Source organism: Cyprinus carpio, chromosome B15, assembly GCF_018340385.1.
Source record: "Cyprinus carpio isolate SPL01 chromosome B15, ASM1834038v1, whole genome shotgun sequence".
NCBI lineage: Eukaryota > Metazoa > Chordata > Actinopteri > Cypriniformes > Cyprinidae > Cyprinus > Cyprinus carpio.
In genome coordinates this window covers 19,438,643-19,464,194 of record NC_056611.1, presented here as the reverse complement: position 1 = coordinate 19,464,194, position 25,552 = coordinate 19,438,643, and the positions used below count along the sequence as shown (strand labels likewise).

Below are 25,552 nucleotides of genomic sequence, written 5' to 3'. Positions count from 1 at the left end.
TCTACGTGGTCAAATGGGTGAAGCATGACGTAGTCCAGCTCCAGTCCAGGAAGGTGGAGCTGGATGTCAAGCTAGAACCATTGGCTCTGATAAATTTATAATTAGGGCGTGGTTGGACCTTCAAGCTCCACCTGTTATGTCCAGGAAGGTGGAGCTGGATGTCAAGCTAGAACCATTGGCTCTGCAGGGAGCAGTTATAGGCGTCCCAAGTTTGAATCCCAGCTCATGGACCTTTCCCGATCCCGCCCCCCTCTCTTTCTCCTATTTTGCTTCCTGGCATTACTACTGTCCTATCAAAAAAAATAAAATCTTATAAACAAAAATTAATAAATCCTTTTCTGTTACAACCGGACGTATCAACAAGCTCTTCTCTGATCGGATTACGTGACAATGCATCTTGCGAATTTTCCTCTCGAGTTAAAATTTTAAAATGCGCGATTAAGGCGAATAATGCATGTTCAAGGCAAGCGTATTGCCCAATTCACATCATTTGCGTCGGCCGGCACAAATTTGTCTATTCATGTCTTTGCATTGACTTTGTATGTAATTTACTTGCACAAATAATTAGATTAACTTTTGGTCTGCACACATCATTAAACTTCCATGACAACAGTTGTTGAAAATGGAAAATTGAGCACCACTAACCCTGTAGAGAAAATAGGCATTGTTATTTTAACCCATCTTTTTTCATATTGGTCTGAACAGACGAATTGCCTGCTAAACTCGGACTGAATTTTCATGTCGAACATTCGTGCTAGTGCGAACAGGTCTTTGATATCAAATGGGAAAAATTTTTCTTAAAATCCTCCTGTGTGAGATCCTCAAAGTTTAGTGATTAACGAAATGGCATTAACCAAAGTTTCTATTAAGCAACTCTGGTTGCTTAATGGAAGTATCACTTTCACAAATCTTTACGTTTTTCTTCTACGTTTTTGTGAATGCAGCATTACCATCAAGATGGATGGAGCTGCAGCATAAACTCTCGTGGGTACATGCCCTCACACATTCTGTTAGGAGACATCATGGCTCCTCAATCCAAGTGCAGTGAATCTGATGTGTATTAGCAACCAAAATTAAAGTTCGTCTATAATTTAAAACTAAAAAAAGTGGCAAGATTCCCCCAGAACTCACACCTACCGGTGAGTATGCAAGAACTCTGGGCGAGTGCTCGGATGATGGCTTTTAGAAATGATGCCAAGGTACGCAGTGTGCACTGTCTCAGTCATTCACACGTTCAGAGACCAGACCGGTGCTGATCAGTCAGTGGATTGCCATGAGTTAAGTAGTTTGTGTTTGTAAACTTGCAGTGAAGACAGAGGTTTCTCTGTGATTCTGAATGACTCATTCGAGACTGGACCAGAGATCGGCCCATTTTATCCAATTCTTTGGAAGAAGAGGGTGGGGCATTTGGGAACGGCCCTCAGTTCCCACTATCACCGTCACTTCTCCATGAGTGACAGCTGAATGATTCGCTGCAGTTCCTCTTCCTCTCGTCTTTGACGTAGCTCCGCCTCTTCCTGTTCACGGGCAGACAGTGCCATGGCTAAACGCAGCTGCTCATCGTAGCTGCGCGGTGGCTTATTGGTGGATGTGCTGCGAGGGCTCTCCACAGGGTTGGGTTTGTGCTGTGGGGTTCTGGGTAATGGAGAAGAAAAGCAGTAACTGAGACTTTAGTTTTATTACACAGTTTTTCACAGTTTTTCATTTTAATTTATATTCAAATGTAATTTATTCCTGTGATGCCAAAGCTACATTTTCAGCATCATTACTCCAGTCTTCAGTGTCACATGATCCTTCGGAAGTAATTCTAATGTGCTGAATTTATGCTTAAGAAACATTTCTTATTATTATCAATTGTTCTGCTTAATATTTTTGTGGAAACCTTTATGGTTTCTTTGATGCATATGAAGTTCAAAGGAACAGGATTTATTTAAAATATTATCTTAAAAAATAAACCTTAAAGAATAATGACGTGAATAATGACTGTTTCGGATTCATCTCGGCTGCCACAGACAGCGCATCTCTGCCTGCTTTGAAACTCCATGAAGAGCAAACGAAGGTGAGGAGAGAAAGATGAAAACCCTAGTGAATTTCTATGAGCTTCACTGAGGCTGTGTATTGACAGTCAAGCCTGAGTCAATAGCTCCAGTAAATGTGATGAGAGTGTGACGCTGTCCTTGCCTATTGTGGGTGAAATGTGACTACAGGAGACAGTGGAAGCGGAATACTGACTGCAGACCTTTCGTGCCGGCTGGGGTCACAGGACAGAGAGTGTGTTCCTGGCTTACTGTTGGTCAAAGCCTCCCAGATCGTCACCTGTGAGGGAAGCAGAGAGATCAGGTATGTGTAAAAAAGTCTTACACCATGTTCCATGCACCAGATGAGAAACTTTAAACTGACAAATTATATTAATTGCATCTCTTTCATGTTAATCAGGGTTTTTGTCCTAACCAGGAGCTGCTGTAGAATACAGCAGGGATGATGTATTGTTGTAGGAAAAAACTTGGACACAACCATTTAAGCACTTATGCTCCCACTGTCCTGAAGTCAGTAAGTGTTTTGGTTAAATGCTTGAAATACGGTCTGTGGTTAACACAAACTCAAACATTTTTACATTTTATTCTAAAACATAAAATACAGTAATACCACACTCGTGATTTCTTTAAAGATTTTACTTGTCTTGAATTAGCTAAATGAGACTGTTGGTCCCCTTTGGACGGTGTTTGTTGGGAAGGAACAGATAAACTCATCTACTCACTAGCCCACTTTCACAGTCTTGTTGTGTTTATAATTGTGCAAAAGACTGAAGGAGTTGTAGGAAGCTTAAATGGTGGCAACATTGTAGTTCGTTTATAACCTACGTTTAGCTTTTAGCTTCTGGTGATTGTAAATGTCTTCAAAAGCTGATGAAGAAAAAGTGTAAGAAACAAACTTTTATTGGACACAGAGCTTCTTTTCTGCAATTATTCATAATTCAAAAGCTACTTGATGTAAAGAAGCTGCATTAATTTTTTGAGAATTAATTTGCCTTATAGGGACTTTGAATACCCAACAAAATCTAGCTCCACATAGCTTCATTCATCAAAACACATTTATTCATCGTTTTTGGATTCAGAAAAGATAGAAAGATTTTTTGATGCCATGTGGTTTCAAGTCACAAATCACATATGTGCTTCTGTTAACATGCAAGTGTGTGACTGCATCTCAGACCTGGTCATATTCTGATCCAGCCTCTATCAGGCTCTGCTGGATGGCATACTGTAGCAGATCATCTTCCTCATCTCTAATGTTCTCCCTCTGGTTTCCTCCTAAAATGCTGTAGCCTCGCGGAGCCTCAAACACACAAGGTGGGATCTCTCCTCCGCGACACGAGTCTGATTTATACACAAACACACATTCATGAAGCCCAGTGCAGATTACTGTAGTCAAATGTATTGATCAACAGATCTGAGTTACATCTGTACTACAGGCAGCACTATGAGGAATGTGATCATTAAACATTTATGCAATCAATTCCTCTCCGGCCATTAAAAATGGCAAGTGCTTTGTCTGAACACTGTATTACTTTGTAACACCATATTTTTCAATTTGATCATCATCTTAAATGGTTTCTAACAATTACATTTCCCTGCAGGTTAAAGGCAGGTTGATTCTTACTTGTGGAGCTGGAGCTGGACACACTGGAAGAGTCACTGCCTGGAGATGGAGTCTCTGTCCTGGGGCTGTCCTTCTGTCCGTCCCCTTCAGCATCCATTCGGGGCAAACCACCCTCTTCACAACCATTTAGGTTCCCAAAGGTGATGCGAGCATTCAGGATGTGGTAGATGGGAATTTCTGTATTGAGATGTTATTTTTGCATTAGCCCAATTTTACCATCCAAGATGTAGATGGGTTTGTTTCTTCATCAGAACAGGTTTGGAGAAATATAGCATTACTTGCTCAACGATGGATTCTCTGCAGTGAATGGGTGCCGTCAGAATGAGAGTCCAAACAGCTGATAATAACATCACAGTAATCCATAAGAAATCCACACAATCCAGTCCATCAATTAATGTCTTGTGAAGAAATAAATCCATCAAGGCACTTTAACGTTGCTCCTGGTCAAAATACTAGTCCATAATCCATAATAATGCTTCCAGTGAAAAAAGTCCCTCACATCCTTTTAAATCAAAATCCACCCACATATTTGTTTAGAACAGTTTTGGACTGTTTTTGCTTGTAATCAGTGCTTGAACTGTGCATATTTCTCACTTGATTCAGATGAGACAACTTTTTCAAAGCAATATTATACATAACACTAGTATATACGACACTTAATAATAGATTTGTTCTTACAAACATGTAACTTTTCATTTCACATATCATTAATTGATGCACTGGAGTCATGTGGATTTCTATTGGTTACTGTAAAGTTTTTATCAGCTGTTTGGACACTCATTCTGACGGCACCCATTCACTGCAGAGGATCTATTGGTGAGCAAGTGATGTAATGCTAAATCTCTCCAAATCTGTTCCGATGGAAAAACAAAATCATCTACATCTTGGATGGCCTGAAGGTGATTACATTTTTCATTTTTGGGTGAACTTCTCTTTTAAACTTCTTTGTTGCTGTAACTTAGCCATACTTTGGAGACAAATTTGCAAAAAAAATTTAAATCTAGCAATTTTACAATTTTTAGACACAGTTCCTTCTCATTAGTTTCTTTTCCTCTCTCTCTCTCTCTTACCTATTTTGACGGGGAAGCCAGGAGGCAAGCGCAAGGTGATGAAGTCCCTAAGCTTGGCGAACAGTGCGTTGGAGATGGCCATGAGGTCGATGATAGGAGCCACCTGCTCCGACAGAGATAAAGGGTGTGATTCACACAACCACAGCTTGGCTTTGAACCTGGGGAAAAACATACTATACAGATAAGACACCTGTGTGACCTCGTACAGTCTTAGCAATTTTGTTTCACATGTCAATTGGTGTCCAGAAAAAAAAATTTCTAATGCCTTTCAAGTGGAGCAGTGTTTTTATGTAGTATTTATTGTATACTTTTATAGTATTTATGCATATTTTGAATTAGCTTTTATTTTTATATTCTGTTTTCATTTTAATTTTTAAGTACATTTGTTATGTGCTTTTGTCATTTTTATTAGTTTGTTATATGTTATATATTTTTTTATTTTAATAATTGTAATATTTCAGCTTATTACTTCAGGGATAAACATTTAGTTTTGATACCATAAGTGATACACTACCTTTGTGTTTTGGTGGTGAGGTGACAGGGCTGGCCGATGTCTCTCTGAGTCATGTTGGGATTAAAGTACTCCTCTGCCGTCACGGCCAATGGGTTCGTTGCAGGACATATCATCTGAGTCACCATAGTGTGCTATAAAACACACATACACACACACTTTATTTTGAGGCTACAGAAGTGACAAAAAAAGCACTTTAGGTGTCTTGATGATAAATGAAGAAATTCTTGACAGGCTCCGTTCACTCACTCCGTTGTTAGGCCCCATGTGCTGTTCAGCGATACCCAGGAAGGATTGCAGAGGAGTCTTGCCGCCTGAGACAAAAGCACAACACACAGCAGATCGCATTACAGAAGACGTGCACAATCCCAAGGATTTGCATTACATCACGATAACCACAGACAAGACAAAGACGCTGTTTGTTTGGAAATAATTTGAGTGGGCATAGAAATACTGAATCATCATATTCACTACAGCATGCCCACCAATACACACGTTCATTGTGTTTTGTAAAAACAAATAAAAAAGATAAATTGCGTATGCGTTTCAAAAACAGAATTTATTTATCTGTATTTTTGTCCTTAAATCTGCATTTTTATCCTTATGCTCACCAAGACTGCATTTATTTAATAAAAAAACTGTACAAACAGTAATATTATTAGATATTATTACAATTTAAAATAACTGTTTTCTATTTAAATATATTTTAAAGTTATTTATTTCTTGTAAGCAAAGCTGAATTTTCAGCAGCCATTACTCCAGTCTTCAGTGTCACATGATCCTTGAGAAATCTTTCATATATGCTGATTTGCTGCTGAAGAAACATTTATTATTATTATCAGTGTTAAAAACAAATGTGCTAATTAATGCTTGTGAAAACCATGATGCACTTTTTTCAGGGTTCTGTGATGAAAGTTGATTTTTTTAGTGTTCTATAGTGTTTCGATTTAAGAATTTTATATATATATATATTTAGATATTTATTGCATAAGTTTCAGCATTTCCTTTCTACAGATAAATATATACACAAAATAAATATCTTCACAAAAGTTCATTCTTTGTCATAGTTCAATAGACAGTACAGTTGTGTATTTATTACTTAGCCAGTAAGACTGGTACCAAATCTGCATATAAGATTTTATATATATATATATATATATATATATATATATATTATATATATATATATATATATATATATATATATATATATATATATATACACATACATATATATATTCATTGTGTGATTGAAAAAAATATATCTCATTGTCAATGTGGGCATGTAAAGATTTTGATTTGAGACACAAACTGGTCAGTCAAACGTACCTTTGGGTTTTGTTTTGTGCTGGTCGTTGAGATGGTCAGTACGTGTTCGTGTGATCAGCTCAACATTAGAAGCACAGTAAACCTTAAGCAAAGACATGAGAACATGAGTTTAGTTCACTCTGTATTTATAATTTGTTTGTTAATCTGCCACATTATATCCCTGACAGAAATACAACACTCACTCATCCCACATGAGAAATGCTGTTCAAATTATGGAGGACCTTAAAGCAGTGTTAGAAGTTTCTGAGCATTACAGTGAAATGCTCACTGCATCTAAAACTCCCTCTACATGATTGTAGTGTAGACAGTTTAGCCGGTTGAAATGGGAGAAGTCTAGTTTTGTCATGTCGCCTCTCTTCCAGTATATAACGGGTGTAACCGAAAATTGTTTCACAGCAATTGGTTCCTTTCCAATCAGGTCAGCAGATGAAAAAGTTTGCAACTGTGTAATGCTATGCACATCAAGGCATAAGTGCATGAATATTAATTGGGTCAGAGTCGTTGCTTGGTAACCTTCCAGGAGTGTCCAGTCAAGTACCTTAATTAATATTCATGAGCCAAGCCTTCACCCAAAGTCAGATTTGTCAATTTGCCAGCTAATTAACACACACTTTAAACAGCCTTCCTATTAGCCAAGGATAACTGTCAAGATAAATAAAGACATTCAACTTGATCCATCTAAGGTGTTTCATTTCCTTTGTCATGCATCAGTGCATCTTTTTCTGAATTCTGTACCGTAGTGATTCTTAATTTAATTCTCCCATGCCTTTTCATACATATACTAGTGAAATCGAATTTATTTGTAGAGCACTTTTCACAATACATATTGTTTCAAAGCAGCTTTATAGAAAATCACAATGTTAATGTTTATCATAATATCTTAATATCTCAAAGCCTTATAGTCACATTTAGCAGATTAGAGCTGAAAGATGCTTGGGACAGTTGATGAACTCGAACGATTTTAAAGCTTTCAAGTGCAAAAAGATGCAAAAGAACTCAATTCAGTACTCACAAGCTGGGTTCTTGTAATCTTTTGAACATTAAAGCAATTTTAAACCATTCAGAAGTATGAAATTGCATCCATTTAGCATTTTTCTTATATCTCATTATAAATTGTATTATCTGCCCAACTTTTAGTGAAAAGTTTTAAATGCAAATTTTCAATATAGTCTCAGACATTTGGATTCTATTGACTGTTGAATTGTGACATAAGCCGTACCTTTGCTTCATACCCATTCACCACCTCTGTTTTCTCATTACGCCAGCCAAGAATGCCCGTTTTATTCCTGCAGAGACATTCGGACATGTTGCCAGATTGCCAACATGCCATACAAACAGAGGTGAGTCCAATATCACACATTTTATGAGAAAGCTTAGCCCAAAAATGCTGACTCAAACTCTCAGCTTCACAGTAAAGCCACAATAAAGGGTTACAATGCCCTTGCTTTTGAACATTTGAATAGGCGACAGTGACTTGTCAATTGTTATTAAGTGCTCACCTCTCAAAGGAAATGTTCCTGGTGTCCAGCTGCGTCGCCACCACGGGAGCAGATAGACGGGCCGCCACCTGTTCGTCGCTGGGCTGCAGCGCCCCCAGAAGGCTCAGAGTGTTTGTGCACGGCCTGGTGGAGGGTGAGGTGGGAGAGGAAGAGAGGCACGGCAGCGTCTCGCAAAACACCAGCTGTCTGTCATGATCCACTTCCATTACCATGGCACTGGAGTCTGAATGACAGGTGGAGAGAGAGACCGAACGGATGGAGGCCAATTAGAGACTGTGGCGAAGTGAGACTGAGGTTGTTTCCATGCCAATGACGGCTTGTTTGAAATAACACTGAGTGAGAAGTGGCATCGAGAACAAAAGCAGAGATCAAACCTAAATCTGATTTGTAGGCAGCAGGCAGAGGAAAATAAAGGTCGTTCAGTGCAGGGAAAAAGCCATTGCACGCACCTTGACCCCTGAATATGAAGCTGCGATTGCCTCTTTGCCAGGTCATTTGCTCAAATCCCATGAGCGTTGTGTCCACCCGCAAACACTGGCCACTCTTCCATACCCGATATGTGTCACTCGGACAGATACGAGACACGAGCGGAACTGGAAATAGAGGGAGAGTTCAACAATAGCAGGACATGAGGATGTGGAAAGAGGAAGTCACTGTCCAAACATGCCATTTACACATCGTTACTGCTAGACATGTGACAGTATTTGGTAATATGATATATCACATATATCACTACAACATGCTCTTGATATTTTTTGAAATTTTTTTATTGTTCAGTCATACTTTACATTAAGGCTTTATTATTTAACAGTTAATTCATTAGTTAACATAAACTGCCATTGAAAGATTCTTCTATAGTATTTATTAATCTTAGTTAATTTCCACATGTAATAACATGTTATTAAAATCAAAAGTTGTAAATGTACTATGTAAAGGACCTGAACTTACATAAACCACTGTAAGAATAGTAACTTCTTAATAGTGCTGTCAAACGATTAATTCACGATCAATCACATCCAAAATAAAAGTTTTTGTTCACATAGTATGTGTGTGTACTGTGTATAGTTATTATGTATATATAAATACACACCCATGAATGTATATACACTACCGTTCAAAAGTTTGGGATCAGTAAGATCTGTAATGTTTTTTTAAAGGAGTCTCTTATGCTCATCAAGGCTGCATTTATTTGATCAAAAATAAAGAAAAAAACATAATCTTGCAAAATGTTATTACAGTATAAATAATGGTTTCTATTTTAATATCCTTTCAAATATAATTTATTTCTGTAATGCAAAGCTGAATTTCCATCAGCCATTACTCCCGTATAAACTGTCACATGATCCTTTAGAAATCATTCAAATGTGCTGATTTATTATTAGAATTATCAATGTTGGCAACAGTTTTTCAACTGTTTTCAGTTGCTGCCAAATATTTCAAAAATTTGCCAATTATTTTTTGGAAACTGTGATACTTTTTTTCAGGATTCTTTGATGAATAAAAAGTTAAAAAGAACAGTATTTATTTAAATTATAAATATTTTCTAACAATATAAATCTTTGCTATCACTTCTTATCAATTTAACACATCCTTGCTGAATAAAACTTTTAATTTCTCCCAAAAAAAGAAAGAATAAAAATTTACTGACTACAAACTTTTCAACTGTAGTGTATATTGTTATAAAATATTTCTATTTTAAATAAATGGTCTTTTTATAAAATTTTTATTCATCAAAGAATCCTGTAAAAAAAGTATTACGAGTTTCAAAAAAATATTAAGCAGCACAACAGATTCCCGCATGGAATATTTATAGTCATATATTTAGATGAATATAAATATATACATGTAAATATTTTCAAAATATATGCTGTATGTTTGTGTATTTATATATACATAATTTAAAAGTCCAATTCTTTTTCTTATATAAAAAAAGTTATTAAACCTGTTATGACAACATTTTTTGCAACTTTTTCCCAATATCGTAATAATAGTGTATACCGCGATAAAATCTTCAGCAATTATTGCAACATGAAAATTTTATACCATCATATGTGTACTTGCGGCACCTACCCCAACTCGTAAACTCCCATTTCATTTCCACATAAAAGTCCTGTGCCTGAAAGACAAAAGAGACAGAGATGGTTGTGAGCGTACAGTTGAAAGACGAAAGTGCGAGACGGATCGCTCTGTAGCGAAACACATGAATAATAAAACTCCCTGAGAGATGAGGAACGGGGAGAACCAGAGAGCTCACACATCCATCATAAACGAAAAGGAAAAGAGCTATGAGGTGCCCAGGGTTTAAGAAAACTGGGAAAAGAGAGGTCTTGCAAAAAAAAAAAAAAAAAACGGCGTAGACCCAGTGGTTTCCCGTAAACCTGTTTGTTTGTGTATCTGTATGCATGAATCTACTGGAATGAAGGGCTCAGGTGTGCAGGCAGCAGGTGGTTGATAAGATGCTGTTTGTTAAGCTGGGGGCTTGTTGTTTTGTCATTAGCAGGTTCAGGGTTTTTTAAGGTACATCTGGGGCTGACCTGTCGGAGTCTCTCCAGCAGGCGTGGGATCCCCGCCAGCCGCTTGGTGGTGCGCTGGTAGTCACGGTAACGCAGCACCAGACGCACCATCTCCGGGTTACGTGAGCTGATGGCCTCCTGCAACACTGAGATAGAAGGTAAAGGTTAAATTGATACTGATATATTTACATTTAGAATAGCTTTCTCATTATCTAATGCTCACTTAAAGAGCTAAATACGAATACATGAAAAAAAAACATTTTCATACAATGCACTATAGTGTTAGGATGCTGAAATTTACCTGTATACTGTAACTAATTTGTAAAGAAAAAAGATAATTGGAGTACGTTTTACAAGAAAATACTACATCTGCATTTTATTTCATGTTAAATCAATGAATTTGTGAAATTTCCTAGCGATTTCTGAGTGAAAGTTTCTACATCAATTTTTTTCTGTGTAGCAAAATGACTGGTTTTTGGAATTTTATTTGGAATTTATTTAGACAAAATAATAGAACTTTAATATTATGCCAATTATCAGTTATCAACTGTCAATATTGAAATATTATTGCCAATTAAAAGAACGGTTTTCTATGTTAATATATTTTTTAAAAACCTGAATTTTCAGCATCATTACTCCAGCCTTCAGTGTCACATAATCCTTCAGAAATCATTCTAATATGCTGATTTGTTGCTCGAGAAACATTTATTATTATTATTATCTATATATTTAAAGAAACTGTAACATTTCTTTACAATTCCTAGTAGCATTTAAATGTTCTTGTTGTCAATTTTGATTAATTTAATGTATCTTTGCATAAATAAAAAAATCGTACCAACCCCAAACTTTAATTATCAGTTAATTAGTTAATAACTATCAGTTAATAATTAACAGTTTATCATATTTGCCAGAATTACTGCATCCTTCCCAAAATGCGAAGGCTTTTTCGCTGTGTTACCTGTCCAGCCATTTCTGTTTTCTCTGCTGACATCGGCTCCACGCTGGACTAACAGACGGGCGCACTCTAAATGGCCCAGCGTCACGGCCAGGTGCAAAGGAGTCCGACCCCGTGGGTCCAACACTTCTAAATCAACCTGTAAGACAGAGAGAGAGATTCGTTTTATTAAGAACTTCATGCAGTAAAATATTTCACAAACACAGTTTTCTGTTTCTGCCCTAAAACAGAGATCTGTCAGAGCTGTGGCCTAGTAGTTGATGCATGTTCTCCAGAGATGCTGAACATTTGTGCTGAAAAGCAGGTTTGAAAAACACCTGAATTGTGTCCCATTACATTCCCCCTCTATGACCTCAAACTATTTCTTTTTGCCATTCTGTTAATGTTTAAAAGTTCAGTTACGAACACTTTATATATACATATATTTTTCTATTTTATTTGTATTTATTTTACATTTTTCCCCCTTATTTAATTTTCATTGCTGTGCCTCATTAAAATAGTAACTTCAGTAGTGCTGGATACTGGATTCCCAGCATGCACCCCAACATGAATAAATTATGCAAATTACCACCTCACTTGTTTACTGCATTATTTTCAGTGGTGCTGTCATGTTTGTGTCAGATCCTGAAACTTTTGATTCTGATTTTTTACCATTTTGTTGCAATATACTGCAAACTGTTATCAAATTAAGTCATATTTATAAATATAAAAATAAACCATTAAAAGAAACCAATCAAAACAATAAAGCAATACAAAACTCACTTTATCACATCATTTTAGTTCAGAGTTGATTCAATTTACAATAGTGTCTTTCTCAGCTCATTTTAGTTCAGTGTTGATTCAATTTGGTTCATAAACAGTGTGTTGAATGAATAAATGAATGAATGTTAAAAGAATGCAGTTCAACTATAAACTAGTTCTAAGATAAGAGTGCATTATTTAGCTCAAGTCAGTTCAGTTCAATAATAGGGCAAAGTTAATAAAATTATGAAATGAGCTTAATTCAGCTATATGAAGCTCTACAAAAGGCAGTAGTGTTTTAATTAAACTCAAGTCAGTGTTGATTCAATTCAGTTTAATAACAGTGTTGATGCTGCAGAGTTCATCAATTATGAAACAAATTACTAATATGCTATTCCAAACAACTGGAAAGGGAAAGACATGCAGATAAGATAAAAAAAATAAATAAATAAGGTTTTTAAAGTATAGTTCAACAAAAAAATACTATTATGTTATTATTTTGTCACCTTCATGTTGTATGAATTTCCTTTGTGGAACATAAAAGAATATATTTAGAAGAATGTCTCTGTGTCTTTGTCTACACAGTTAAATTCAGTGGGGTCCAATGCTGTTTTGGACCCCATTTGCTTTCAAAATATCTTAGTTTGTGTTCCACTGAAAAGGAAAGTCATAAAGATTTTGGAGATATGAGAATATTTTCAAGTATATGATAATCTAGCAGTATATGAGAATCTTGAGAAAGCCTTCAGAAAGAAGGAAAGAACAGGCATAATTCTGGCCACCTGCTATGCAGAAGGAATCACAGGTAAAAGGAAAAAAAGTCAGAAGTGAAAGAGTGTGATGGAAAAGAGAAGTGACTGGCGATAATTAAGGCATCACACCCGAACATGACACAGAGCGCGCTCACATGACACCCGACAGCCACGGTGAGAAATACTTCCACACTCAAACTGAGATCCACGCTAAGCACTATGATTCCGCTCTTGTGAAAAGCAGTGGCGTGTCATACTGTTCCTTCAGCTTCTGATCCAAATGATCTCTCTTAGTCTCTCGGCCCCTTTTAGCCAGTCAACTATGAATCTGACAGTCTTGAGATTCTCCTTATGGGAGGATCATTTATAATAAGATCATCGCTCACTGACATCCAAACGTAAACACCATCATTCTGTTCACCTCCACGCACTACCACACATTTCAGTAAATATGCTTATGTTTATAGATGCAGGATGACCCACTAATCATTATTTGATGAGCTGGCCGGCCGTGGTCGTGTTGGTCATATTTATAAGCGTACCCTCCGAAAGCAAGGTCATGACAGATGGTGCATGTTGAATCGTGTATGTGGAGCAGAAATGAGAGTCAGGACAGCTTTATTTAGAGACTTGTATGTGAGCCATGTTTGCTGTTTTTAATGAAGCATTTTGGTTGGCTGTGTGGCAATGGAAACATATTATTACCCAAGGGCTTAACTTGTGCTGCGCGAGCTGCTGTGGAGTTCAATACTGTACTGATTAACTTGGTGCACTTATTTACACTTCGCTCAAGGTGCATGTGCGAGTTCTTGTGTTTTCTTTTCCATGCCTATTGTATAGTGCGTTATTTATTCATGGTTATTGCTAGTATGGCTACTACAGTTGCCCCTAAATTATTTTAAGTATTAAACTTAAGTACGTAGCTCAGCTAACTTTTCTAAGTGTTCAGATTTGTGATTTCCCCCTGGTCAGTCATAAAATAGGTAAAAAATCCCACAGAGCCATATCTTGAGCCTATAATTTCAAAGATATTTGAGGGTGGGTTCTTTTAACTTTGACCAATAAAAGAAACCCTGCTTGAAACTGCCTTGCAACACGCTAAAATCCACACAGTGTACTCTGGTAACCACATGGCAACACCTAGGCATAATTGTATAATTTCATAAGAATACACATTCATTTCTTCAGAATACACAAAGCCGTAATTTGTATATTATTATTTACACTCAGAATTTCTTCAGAATATTTAAAGTCGTAATATAATAATAGATCGGTGTTATTTCAGTATTATTTACATACTCATAGTATTTATTAATATTTTGAATTAGCTTTAATTTTTATATTTTCACTTTTAATTTTAATTGTACTTTTATTTATTTGGTACAGAAGTTCTAAGAGGCCATGCATTATTTTTCTGCTTGTTTCTAGTGATCTTGACATAACAAGAGTTTTCTTATTATTACAACTTCTGTAATATATATATATTACATATATTATATATATATGTGCTGTCAAACGATTAATCACAACCAAAATAAAAGTTTTTATTTACATAGTATATGTGAGTGTATTGTGTATATTTGTTATGTATATATAAACACACACACATGCATGTATATATTTAAGAAAAATTTTGTTAATATATTAAATATAATTTATATATAATCTAAATTATATGAATATGAATATATACATGTAAATATTTTCAAAATATATACTGTATGTGTGTGTATTTATATAGACATAAATATACGCAGTACACACTGATATATTATGTAAATAAAATTTTGAATGTGATTAATCGTGATTATCGTTTGACAGCACTAATATATATATATATATATATATATATAAATATATATATAATTATTAAATTTATATAAATTAAAATTATATAGCTTTGATTTATTTTTATTTCAGTTGTAGTTTTAGTCATTTTAATTTATTAATTTCAACATTTCTATCTAGGTTTAACATCTAATATTTTACTTTTTTCCAGCTTTATTTAACTTAAGAAAAAGCTTAAAAAAAAATGTTACTGCCCACTCACATTTTAATTGTCCTTAACATAAAAAAACATAAAAATTATTAATTTAAATGAATGCCTGTAAATTTGAAAGTGAATTTGAAATTATTTTTTGCATTTGAGAATAGTATTTTTCCCCCACAAATATAAATAGGCTTTCTAGGCTTCTTAACAAACAGGATTTACAGTAACAGCTGTAAATCATACAGGTATAGCTCTGGCCCTAATAGGACAACGGACAGTTCCATCAGCTGACCTAAAAAACACTGGTCCCGGGTCAGTGGGCCACCCTTATTGTTGAGCCCTGATTGTGTATAATGTGTATCATGCCACAGAATAAATCACACTCATGTTTTTGTTATTGTTAAAGAGAACTCCAGAGTGTCCGACACCCTGCTCTGTAATTAGCCGGCCCCTTTCGCAACATCATGACGGCACTCACCAGCAACAACTGAGGCCCGGTGGCCCCTGAGGGCCTCTAGCTAGAAAAACAGCAGCCTGGTCCCCAGAGTGAGATGAGTGCTACGAGAAAAAGGGTGTGGATGAGGGGTGGGGGTGGGGGTTGCTATGGTAACCCTGGATGAGGAGTACAAATAGGAGATGCAGGCCGATGGAGGGAAAACTACAGTTTTAAGTGAATGATGACTCTAACATCATTCCTCTGGGGATCTCCGATCAAGCCTGACACTAGAGACGGCACAGATTACTGACAGAAAGGGAAAGAGAGAAGGAGATAACTGTCAGGAGGTGTGCATGCTTAAGCCGTTGAGTGAGGGACTGAATGAGATTAATAACTGGTTCTGAGAGATTCAGGGAGAGACGAAGAGAAACGTGTAACTCTGTAAGACAGATTAGCAGCTGTGAGAGGAGGACGGAACAAAGGAGGAGGGTGCAGGAAACATCAGTTGTTAACGACTGGCCTTCTGGTGAACTGAAATGCTGCTATATATACCCCTCTGAGACATGCTAGACAACACACACAATAGCACAAACACAAACAGTCCCTTATCTCATCTGATCACACAGCCACATACAAATACAGATAAACATTTTGACTATCATCCTGTCATGTATACTACAAAGATTTACCATGGCATCCACCAAAACAAACCTTAAAACAAATTAAATTGAACACTTTAGATTTTTGTCTCATTATTTGTCCTACATCGACTGGTGAGAGACATAAATGACACTTTAAGCTATATAGATAATTTTTTGGAGCTAATTTACTACAGTTTTCATTTACGTTGGTTTGATTAGCTAAAATTAACGTTTTATGAATTTTAAAATGTTAAATAATTACTAAATTTATAAATTTCATTAATTTATTAAATAAATATTAATTCATTAGAGTTTTACATCAGTAAGCAAATGGCTGGTACAAAGCTGTTTTTTTTCTTCGAGTGGAGCTGTGCTATTATCTTGTAAGCAATCTATTTTTCGAAGCGAGCAATTTTCATGCGAACGGATGCACAATAAAACGGCCATGAACACCTGCAAACTTTAAGTGAAGGAGGGACACGAGCCATATTTAGGAATCAGAATATACACTTAGGAGTTCTTTCTAACCACATAGCAACACTCCAGTAACCATAAAAAATTATAGTATTTAAATTCAAGTATTTATTATTTAATAATAATTTGCAATTGCTGTTTTTATATTTTGCCAAAGCAACATTTCTAATATTTTTTTTATCAGATATTTATTTCAGATGTATTTAATTTAAAGAAAACAATTTTCACATTTTGTGCCTGACAAGTCCATACTTCAACTTTTTTTTTAAAAAGGCAGCGGCTATTTGCACTAAGTGTAAATAGAGATAGAGGCTATTTACACTAAGTACAAATAGCAATAGATGCTATTTACACTAAGTGTAAATAGCAATTAGATGCTATTTACACTAAGTGAAAATAGCATATTTTCTTAGCGATAGATGCTATTTACACTAAGTGCAAATAACTAGGCTATAGATTCTATTTAAAATGTTAAAATAGCAGGATTTTCTGCTATATATACTACTTATTACTTATTGCAAATAGTGGCAATTACACCTGCGTGTGTAGTACATTATAAAACAGTATGCAATAACTTATTGAGTGTAAAATTTAATTTTAATTCAAATTATTAAATGGATGCCACCTTATTGGGACAATAAAGCCCTCCCTACACCTACCCTAACCCTACCGGACACTTTATTTTCAACTTTTTGATTATTTCCTTCATTAAAAATAAATGCTTTTCAGATGTGATTTGAAATTTGAAAAGGGTGAAAAAGGTTTGCCAAAAGGTGGATTCGAACTCAGGTCGATCGCGTCAAAATGAGTACGACACATATTTTACCATCTGTGCCACTGCAGCTGACGTCTATTGTCTGTATTTTGTATTGTTGACTAGCTAAATAACACGTTGGTGGGCGGAGTTAGTGTAAATAGCCTCTGCCAACAAGGCGGATTATTTACACTTAGTGTAAATAGACACTCCGTTAAAGAAAATAGTGAAGAGATTTATAATGTTATAATAGATTTCTATCAAATAAATGCTAAAGTATTGTGTGTATATCTATATCTATACTATATCTATATTAGTCATCGTTAACGCATTAACACATGCGATTAATTTTATAATCCTTGATGCGTTAAAATAATTTAACGCAAAATTACTGAGGCACAATTTCTATTCTAACCCTTAAAAAACCAGGCTGATTACATCAGAGATTGCAGAGAGAACAGACTCGCGTTGCGTTTTCAGTGAATTATTAATTCCAGTGTGTTTCGCTTTAAAACATGAGCTCTGTCATATTCTTTGATTGTCTCTGAAGAGTGCGAGCCGTCACATGTCACACGCATACTCACATGTGAAGTACAGACTGAACACATCCCACCGCTGTATGGCCAGATGAGACGCAAACTACGTTTTCTTGACTGGATAACCTGTCTCACTAGCAAAGTTTTGATGCATGAAGACTGCAATCAAGGTAAAGCTGATTGCGGTGGTGTACAGGAGTCCTACAGTAAGCATGCGTGAGTCCATTACATTAATGCGTGTACAGTATGAGTGCTCTTGACGCACTGATCGCACATTGCATTTATGCACAGGCACAGACATTTCCATACATTCACGTTGTTTCCAAACACATTCACGTTAATGTTTTGATTTGTCATGTCTATGTTGCTGTGTTTAGTTATACTGAATGGATCTGTGTACTGTAGTAGATATACCTGTATGCAGTCAGCAGGCGGTCGGTTTAGGTTTTTTTTCGCATCTCTATGTGGTCTTGTTCGGTATCGCAACTTGGCTTCTCAAAAATGTAAAAAAGCTCTTTGCTGTTGCACTGTATACATTCTATAAAATTCTGATATTTTTTTCTTTCATATGTGCTTATATGGGCTCCTTATATCATTTGGTTCTTTGGTGTGCTTTTGAAGTTTCTAAGTGTCTTTTTTTGGAAAGACATCTAAATTTATCTTGAAAAAAGCTTCCAGAAAACATAGATTTTTGAGAATCACCCTTCAATCTTTTAGTTTACTTTGCTGGATATAGCAAATGATGACAAAATAAACATTTGAAACAAGATAAATGGTCTATGCTTAATTTCATGAACTGTTCGATTAATCACGATTAATCACAGAAAAAGGATGTGATTAATTAGATTAAAACTTTTAATCGACTGACAGCCCTAATCTATATATAACTAAATTTGCATGTATATGCATATAACTGGGAAAAAAAAACATTTGGTTTTTGACATAACTGTGGTATTTTGGTGGAAACTACAGTTACCATGGTAAATCTTTTTAAGGTTTCTTGAGCGGTGAAGGTCAGCATACAGAATAATAAAAAATAATAGAAATCCTACCTGAAACACCTACACGTTACAATTCTCCTGCTCTGACCAGAACTCGTCTAACCCACCTACACTGCATCTTTCTGGCAGCCCTGTAACAAGCAAGCACACTTTTCTGCTGACATGCATGCATTGCATCAGACACAAGTGCACTAACTCAAATTCATGTTAATTACTAATCCTGCCCCACCACATTGAAAGTGAAAATCATCTAGGGTCCATCCTCACATTTTCACATGGATGCTCTTCCACATAGCTGTCCATCCCATCTCTTCTTCCTCTCTCTCAGTTGTGGGCCTGCTGGAGACTGCATTATTGATAGTCATCTCTGGCTGGTGCATCTGCTCTTGCACTCTTTCTGCCTTGGCTAATGTTCTCTGGCAGCTACTTAAACCAACATCAATCTTTCATTGGAAGTCCAAACTGTGCATGTGGGAGGCATGCAGAAGAAAATCATATGTGTGTGTGTGGGGTGCATATCGCAGCATGTGATAGATTCCGCTGAAGACTTTGCACAAGCTCTCTTGTGTGGCCTTATGCATAAAAATGTGCATACATGCATAGATTTACACATGCACAATCCGTTTTACACATAAATGTAATTGTGTGCCTCGGCGCGTTCACTTAAATCAGCTTTTATTTGAAGACAGAACAGCATTAACGCACAGAAGCACTTGAAGGCTGTGATGTGGCAGAAGAATGAATTGCATAGACAAGGATGCAGCCCAGGAGAGAGGTGAACAACAACTTACAGATTCTTTAAATAAGTCTAGGCAGACAGACATATTGTGAGGAAGAGAGAGAGAGGGAAAAATATGGGTCCTTGTTCGACTTGTGTGCTATTGTGTCACAGAAGGTTGACACACACCCACGGTGTGGTTCATATTCTGGAGATCGACATCCAGGTCTCAGCTATAAGGGCTGAGGCGACCGCCTCATAGTGTGGGAGGCAGAAACCAACAGAGCTTCACCAAAACACAATCCTACAGCTATTACTTTTTAACTAAATGTCAGCGCAAAAATATACAGTAGGAATGTCACAATGGGACAACAAAGACTGTATAAAAGACCGTTCAAAACTGTTTGATTCACGACTTTGTGGGGAAGTCGTGGCCTAATGGTTAGAGAGTTGGACTCCAATCCAAGGGTTGTGAGTTCGAGTCTCGGGCCGGCAGGAATTGTAGGTGGGGGGAGTGAATGTATAGCGCTCTCTCTCCACCTTCAATACCACGACTGAGGCTCCCTGAGCAAGGCACCGAACCCCCAACTGCTCCCTGGGCGCCGCAGCATAAATGGCTGCCCACTGCTCCGGGTGTGTGTTCACGATGTGTGTGTGTTCACTGCGGTGTGTGTGCACTTTGGATGGGTTAAAAGCAGAGCACGAATTCCGAGTATGGGTCACCATACTTGGCTGTATGTCACGTCACACACTTCACGTTCAAAACTGTTTTGGATATGGCTAGTTTAGAGTCCATTCTGGAAATCCAAGCAGTCTGACTGTGCCGGTGATGACATGTCCTTTGCTTTACTCTTAAATTAAATCTTGAAGAATATTTTGACTGTTTTTGTCCAAAAATCTAAATTTCAGTGTTATGTAGAAAGAATGTCATTCAGGTTTGGAGATACTGTACCAGTGTTATTTTAGTTACTATATTTTGAATTTGATTTAGATTTCATTTTTTATTGTATTTTCAGTTCTTATTTTGTAATTGAATTGTCCTTTTGTGATTTTTTTATTATAGTATCTGTTTTTATATTTCTTTTTAGCTTTATTTCTATTTTTAGTACTTTTACTGTGTCAGCTTGAACTTATTTAATTTCAGTTTCGCATTTTCATTTTTTATTTAGATTTTCCATCTAATATTTATATTTTATTTCAGCTTCCTTTAAATTATCTAAAATTATTTTTATTTTATTTATTTTTAATAGTTTAAGTTTTACTTACAAAAACAACTCTGGGAATGATAATACTGACGAAATTCTTTTTTTTTTTTTTTGGGTGAACCATCCCTTTAAAAGGAGAATACTAACATACTAGATGTTATACTTCCTACGGTTTTCACAGTACGGTTTGAGGTTACGTTTGCATATCCAAATTAGAATAGGGGACTGTTTACTGGAAAAACAAACATATATGTAAATCATGGAGATGTGTAGTGCTTATGAAATAGAGCCTTGTAGTATTCTCCAGTAGACAAATGCAGCACAGCTCGCCTACTCAGGTCATTTGGAATTGATAGATTTGTATGTGTGTGCACCAGTATGTTTGATTGTATTGCTACTTATTATTTTATGGTGAATTCAGATCATAAACTTTAATCAAATTAGATACAATTGCACCTTTCATTTCCATAATTTCAAATTTAACAACCCAATTCGCTGGCCTTTTACGAGCTCTGTCTTCCACTGTCCTTGTCAGTTTGTTAAAAGCTTGCCATAAGTTAACTAAATCTCAGCAACCCCCTCCTAGCCGCCTAACGCTTGTCCCCTGTGACAACGCTCTGTCGCAATTAGTGTTGGGTTACGGGTGGAGAGCAGAAGGGGTGAGTGTTGAAGAAGAGAGGCAGTACATCAAACAGGAAAACTGAACAGATGTGTGGACAACGGCAAATGTACTGATGCAGGGTAAAGAAATTGCCGCCGTGTTGTTGCATATTTGCTATGGCACTGCTGACTGCACTCAAAGAAACACAAATCTACATGCCACTCTGCAATTTCTCTTATTTTTGGACTCGGTTCTGTAGATGCATCAGTCGGCAATGGCTCTTCTCTCTGGTTTGCTCATTCAATCACCCACTCTATCCATTCGCTCTTTCTCAATTTCCTGCCGCTCTCCTCCAAGCTGTCATCTGTCCACTTCCTCCCCCCGTGACTGTTTTATGGCACTGTCAAGGCAAACTGCAAATTGAGCTTCTTTTCCCTTTGGTAACTTCTTTACCCCTCCTCTTCCTCCTCCACCAGCACCCGATCTCTTTGCTATTCACGTCCCTTGCTCTCCTCTGTCCTAATAGCTTAAGTTTCCCCCCATTGTTCTTTCACTGACACCTTACATCTATCCCATAATCCTGTGTGCTGGTGCAGCAACTTTTTCCCCTCGTCAGGGTGGCTACGTGCCTCATTCACAAGAGAGGAACGATTGAGACACTATTGACCTCCCTTTGCGCCTCGTGCCATCCCCGGAGGGACCCGGTTTGACTCATCGAGCGACATCCTACAGTGCCAAACGTGGCTATGCTGTCAGCAGCCTGTAAATCAGCTAAACTGGAAGTGCTTTATATCGCAGTGATCATCGAGAGGGTTAGGGGTCTGAATTATTACCATCAGCCTGTGCAATAAAAACCGGCACAGGAACAAGATGGCTGGTTTTGGAATGAGTTACAGTTTGTTTGGGGTTTGGAAAGATGGAATCATGAATGGCTGCTGTAACTGAGATGGAAGACTTCGCTCAAATGAGTTGAAATCATTTACTCATAAAGCAGAGAGTTAAATCAGAATAGTGAACTGGAGCACACAGGCCTTGATGTTACCTGAAGTGGGCATTTGATTCGACTCAATTAGTCTTCTTACATAAAAATGTCTGTTTGTTACAGAAAAATGCATTCAGGTTTTCATCTTGGGTTCTTCCATTATAATGTAGCTCTTTAACTTGACGCCTGACGTGTGTCAACAACAAATTGTGTACAGTATTATTTAATTAATCTATTGTATAATATAAAATATTTTAAATAAAACCGGGATTAAATTAAAGAGCAATGTTTTAATAAGTCAATTTTTTCTTTTTTTATTTGATTTTCCACCTCTAATGCTGTTTTTTATTATGTGTCTGCTGGTTTATTTCTCCATAATTTTTGAAAGAATTGACTATTTCTACAAATCTGTAAATTATTGTTGCATTAAAATTGTGATGTAATGGAAGTAGCAACTGATCTTTTCTTCCGTATTGTGATGTACATCCGAGTAAAATGGATTATCGAAAAAACTAAATATGTAGAGCAGGACTTGCTTCTATCCAGTGTTTGTTGATTAGATAAATAGAGGCAGATCTGAATGTGAGCTTGTACCACTGCACCATGGGAGAAAGAGAGCATCTCATGCTGCCATCTGTGTCTTAATATTACTTAATATCTCAGATAATAGGCTAAAATAAAATCAAATGGAGTTTTGTTCATGTTTGTATCTCTCATATAGAATAGGATAAAATGGGATGTTGAAACTAGTTTACAAACATAATAAATTGTAGAACAGAATTATATTCTATTAAACAGATAATAGAACAGAACAGGCTTTTTAAATTATAGGCTACTGTACAATGTGTTCCTTGTACTATTATTGGAATATGATCAAACCAAATGAACTTATGCTTTGTGGAGCTAAATAAAACATAACTAAACCAGTCATGTTGTAATCTGTCTGTTTGCTTGGTGTGTCTATATTTGCAATTTATTTATTTCATTTATTTATTCATTTCCTTCCCATACATTCAACTCAACCATTCATTGTCTCTGGCCTATATACGGTTCTGCACAGTAACCTTAAATTCTAATTAATGACAGACTAATTCCACACTGATCCGTGGAATAATATACTGCATTAATAATTATTTTAAAGAAGGCTGATCAGAAAGACAAACACACCATCTATCTTCAGGAACTGTGAGTGGCTGATCTGTAAGCATCATTCACCCACAATCTTTGTATGCAATGCCACTTTATTCTGCAGCCTCTCTGTGTTTTACACCATCTCAGATCGAAATAAAACTGCATTTGTGATCATGTTTCCGCCAGACGTGTAACATGAGCAGGTTTGGAGAACAGAGACTGTATGGAAACCTAGTGAGCTACCTAAAAAGACAGTATTTTTACGCGTTCGAACGATATACGCCCCAAAATGCGGTCTAGGCAGGCAACTCACTAGGTTTGAAGACGCAGCCAGGGTGTGAGGGTTTTTTTGACACGCATTTTTGTTTGTAGTAAACATATCGGCAAGTAAATAAGCACTTAACTGAATAGACGTGTTTTTAATGAACCAGCAGACGATGAAGAATCACTTTTCGCCCTTTCATTACTGATTACAAGCCGAATGAAGTACCCAAATCAGTTTCCTCAGACAAACGCACGGCCCGCTCCTCACAGCATCATCCGCCGCGAGACTGTCACGCGGGAACGAAAGCATCTTACCTGCTCGCGAGCTGAGAGCTCTTTCTCCAGCTGCCGGTGTTTGTTATGCCACACCAGAAAATGCAGGTGGTAGCGACTCTTCTCCGGAGTTTTTCTGGCAGAAATCATCATCAGTGCATAGTTCGCCGCTGCTCTCTCCCCCGTTCCGTTTCCCTGCTTTTGTACGATATCAGTTACTTTTATAAAGGGCGCGTTCTAGGCTATATTAGAAGCTATTATTGCTGAAACGACCGCTTAGGGCATTTCTCTCCTTTTTCGTATCCAGCATCGCCTTTTGCATAGTAGATTGGCATTCAGTGTGTCTGTGTTAAAGACAATTTAAAGCTTGTGTGCATGAATGCTCTCCGCTCTGTTCTCCACTCCTCCTAGTCTTTTCTCCCTCTCCTCTCACACTCAAACGCGCGCGCGCACGCACGCCTGCTCGCGGAGTTGAGGCAGGGCTCTCGTTACGCCGATGAAAGCGACTCAGTCACACCAATGAGCCATTGAACTTCAGTGTGTGATTCTGTCATACATGCAGATGCTGCTCACTGCGCCATGGGGGAGAGAGACCATCTCATTCTGCCATCTATGTCTTCATATTCCTTAATGGATGCAGTAGCCTATAATTTATTAACATAACATAAATTCAGTTCTAGAATTCTGTTTTTTTTTAATGGAACAGATAGAACAGAACAGAACATGGTGTTTGTATATTATTGTGCTGATTTTGTCACTAATATCTACTGTCTAATTTGTTCTTTTATCCATACCATGCTTAACTAGTATAAACCTTAAACAATATGACAAAATCAATTAGTACAAAACTTAAAACTTCTGTTGCTCTATTAAACTTAATAAAAATACAATTAATTAGCTATGTTCTCATCTATTTTATTTGGTCTCAATAAATACTTCTTTGACTCCATAGCAATCAAATGGAGTTTTATTCATTTGTTAGTAGCCTATTAAATCTTGTACTTCCACTTAGAATAGAATTGACTTGATTTATTTTCTATAGTGCTGATATTATTAATATCTTTTGCAGGAAGTGATCCATCCCATCCACTCTAAACAGGGGACTAGACATAAAATCAGCACAACTGCATATGTTCAAGTAGAGATTTTTTTCCATCAGATTCATTAATAATATTGCTGTCTTGCCAACATGATCACAATACATATGCTGCCAGTGGAAAACCAAAATCACACATTTGAAAAAACAAATCAAATCACATAATAAAATAACAGATTCAAATTAAAAAAAAAAAATTAAAAATTAAAAAAAAAAAAATAAATATAGTAAAATTTTATATATATATATATATATATATATATATATATATATATGTGTGTGTGTGTGTGTGTGTGTGTGTGTGTGTGCATTTTTGTTTGTCTAATATTTACTTTTTGTCCCATAATTTATTGTTTGCAGATTTCTATTGGTTTTATGAGCTACTGTAGTGTGCAAGTTTTCAATTGGGATTTCTTCAGCACA

General features: G+C 36.6%; 1 protein-coding gene across 3 annotated transcripts; it reads right to left on the bottom strand.

The window, feature by feature from the left end:
- Window positions 1–91: 91 nt before the first annotated feature.
- On the bottom strand, window positions 92–24,476 carry LOC109077411 (ankyrin repeat domain-containing protein 13B-like). Of its 3 annotated transcripts, none has more exons than XM_042739659.1 (15): window positions 24,076–24,475; window positions 11,538–11,673; window positions 10,601–10,725; window positions 10,137–10,182; window positions 8,516–8,659; window positions 8,067–8,289; window positions 7,787–7,853; window positions 6,568–6,649; window positions 5,488–5,552; window positions 5,242–5,372; window positions 4,728–4,885; window positions 3,658–3,834; window positions 3,211–3,374; window positions 2,240–2,316; window positions 92–1,635 (listed from the first exon to the last, which is right to left on the bottom strand). In XM_042739659.1, the coding sequence occupies exons 1-15, from the start codon at window positions 24,184–24,186 to the stop codon at window positions 1,440–1,442; spliced, it is 1,902 nt and encodes a 633-aa protein (XP_042595593.1). In that variant the 5' UTR covers window positions 24,187–24,475; the 3' UTR covers window positions 92–1,439. The 3 variants fall into 3 exon arrangements, with proteins under 3 accessions (XP_042595593.1, XP_042595595.1, XP_042595594.1); XM_042739661.1 differs by lacking the exon at window positions 24,076–24,475 and adding an exon at window positions 18,911–19,943; XM_042739660.1 differs by having other exon boundaries at window positions 1,439–1,635; window positions 2,233–2,316; window positions 24,076–24,476.
- Between the last annotated feature and the right edge of the window lie 1,076 nt (window positions 24,477–25,552).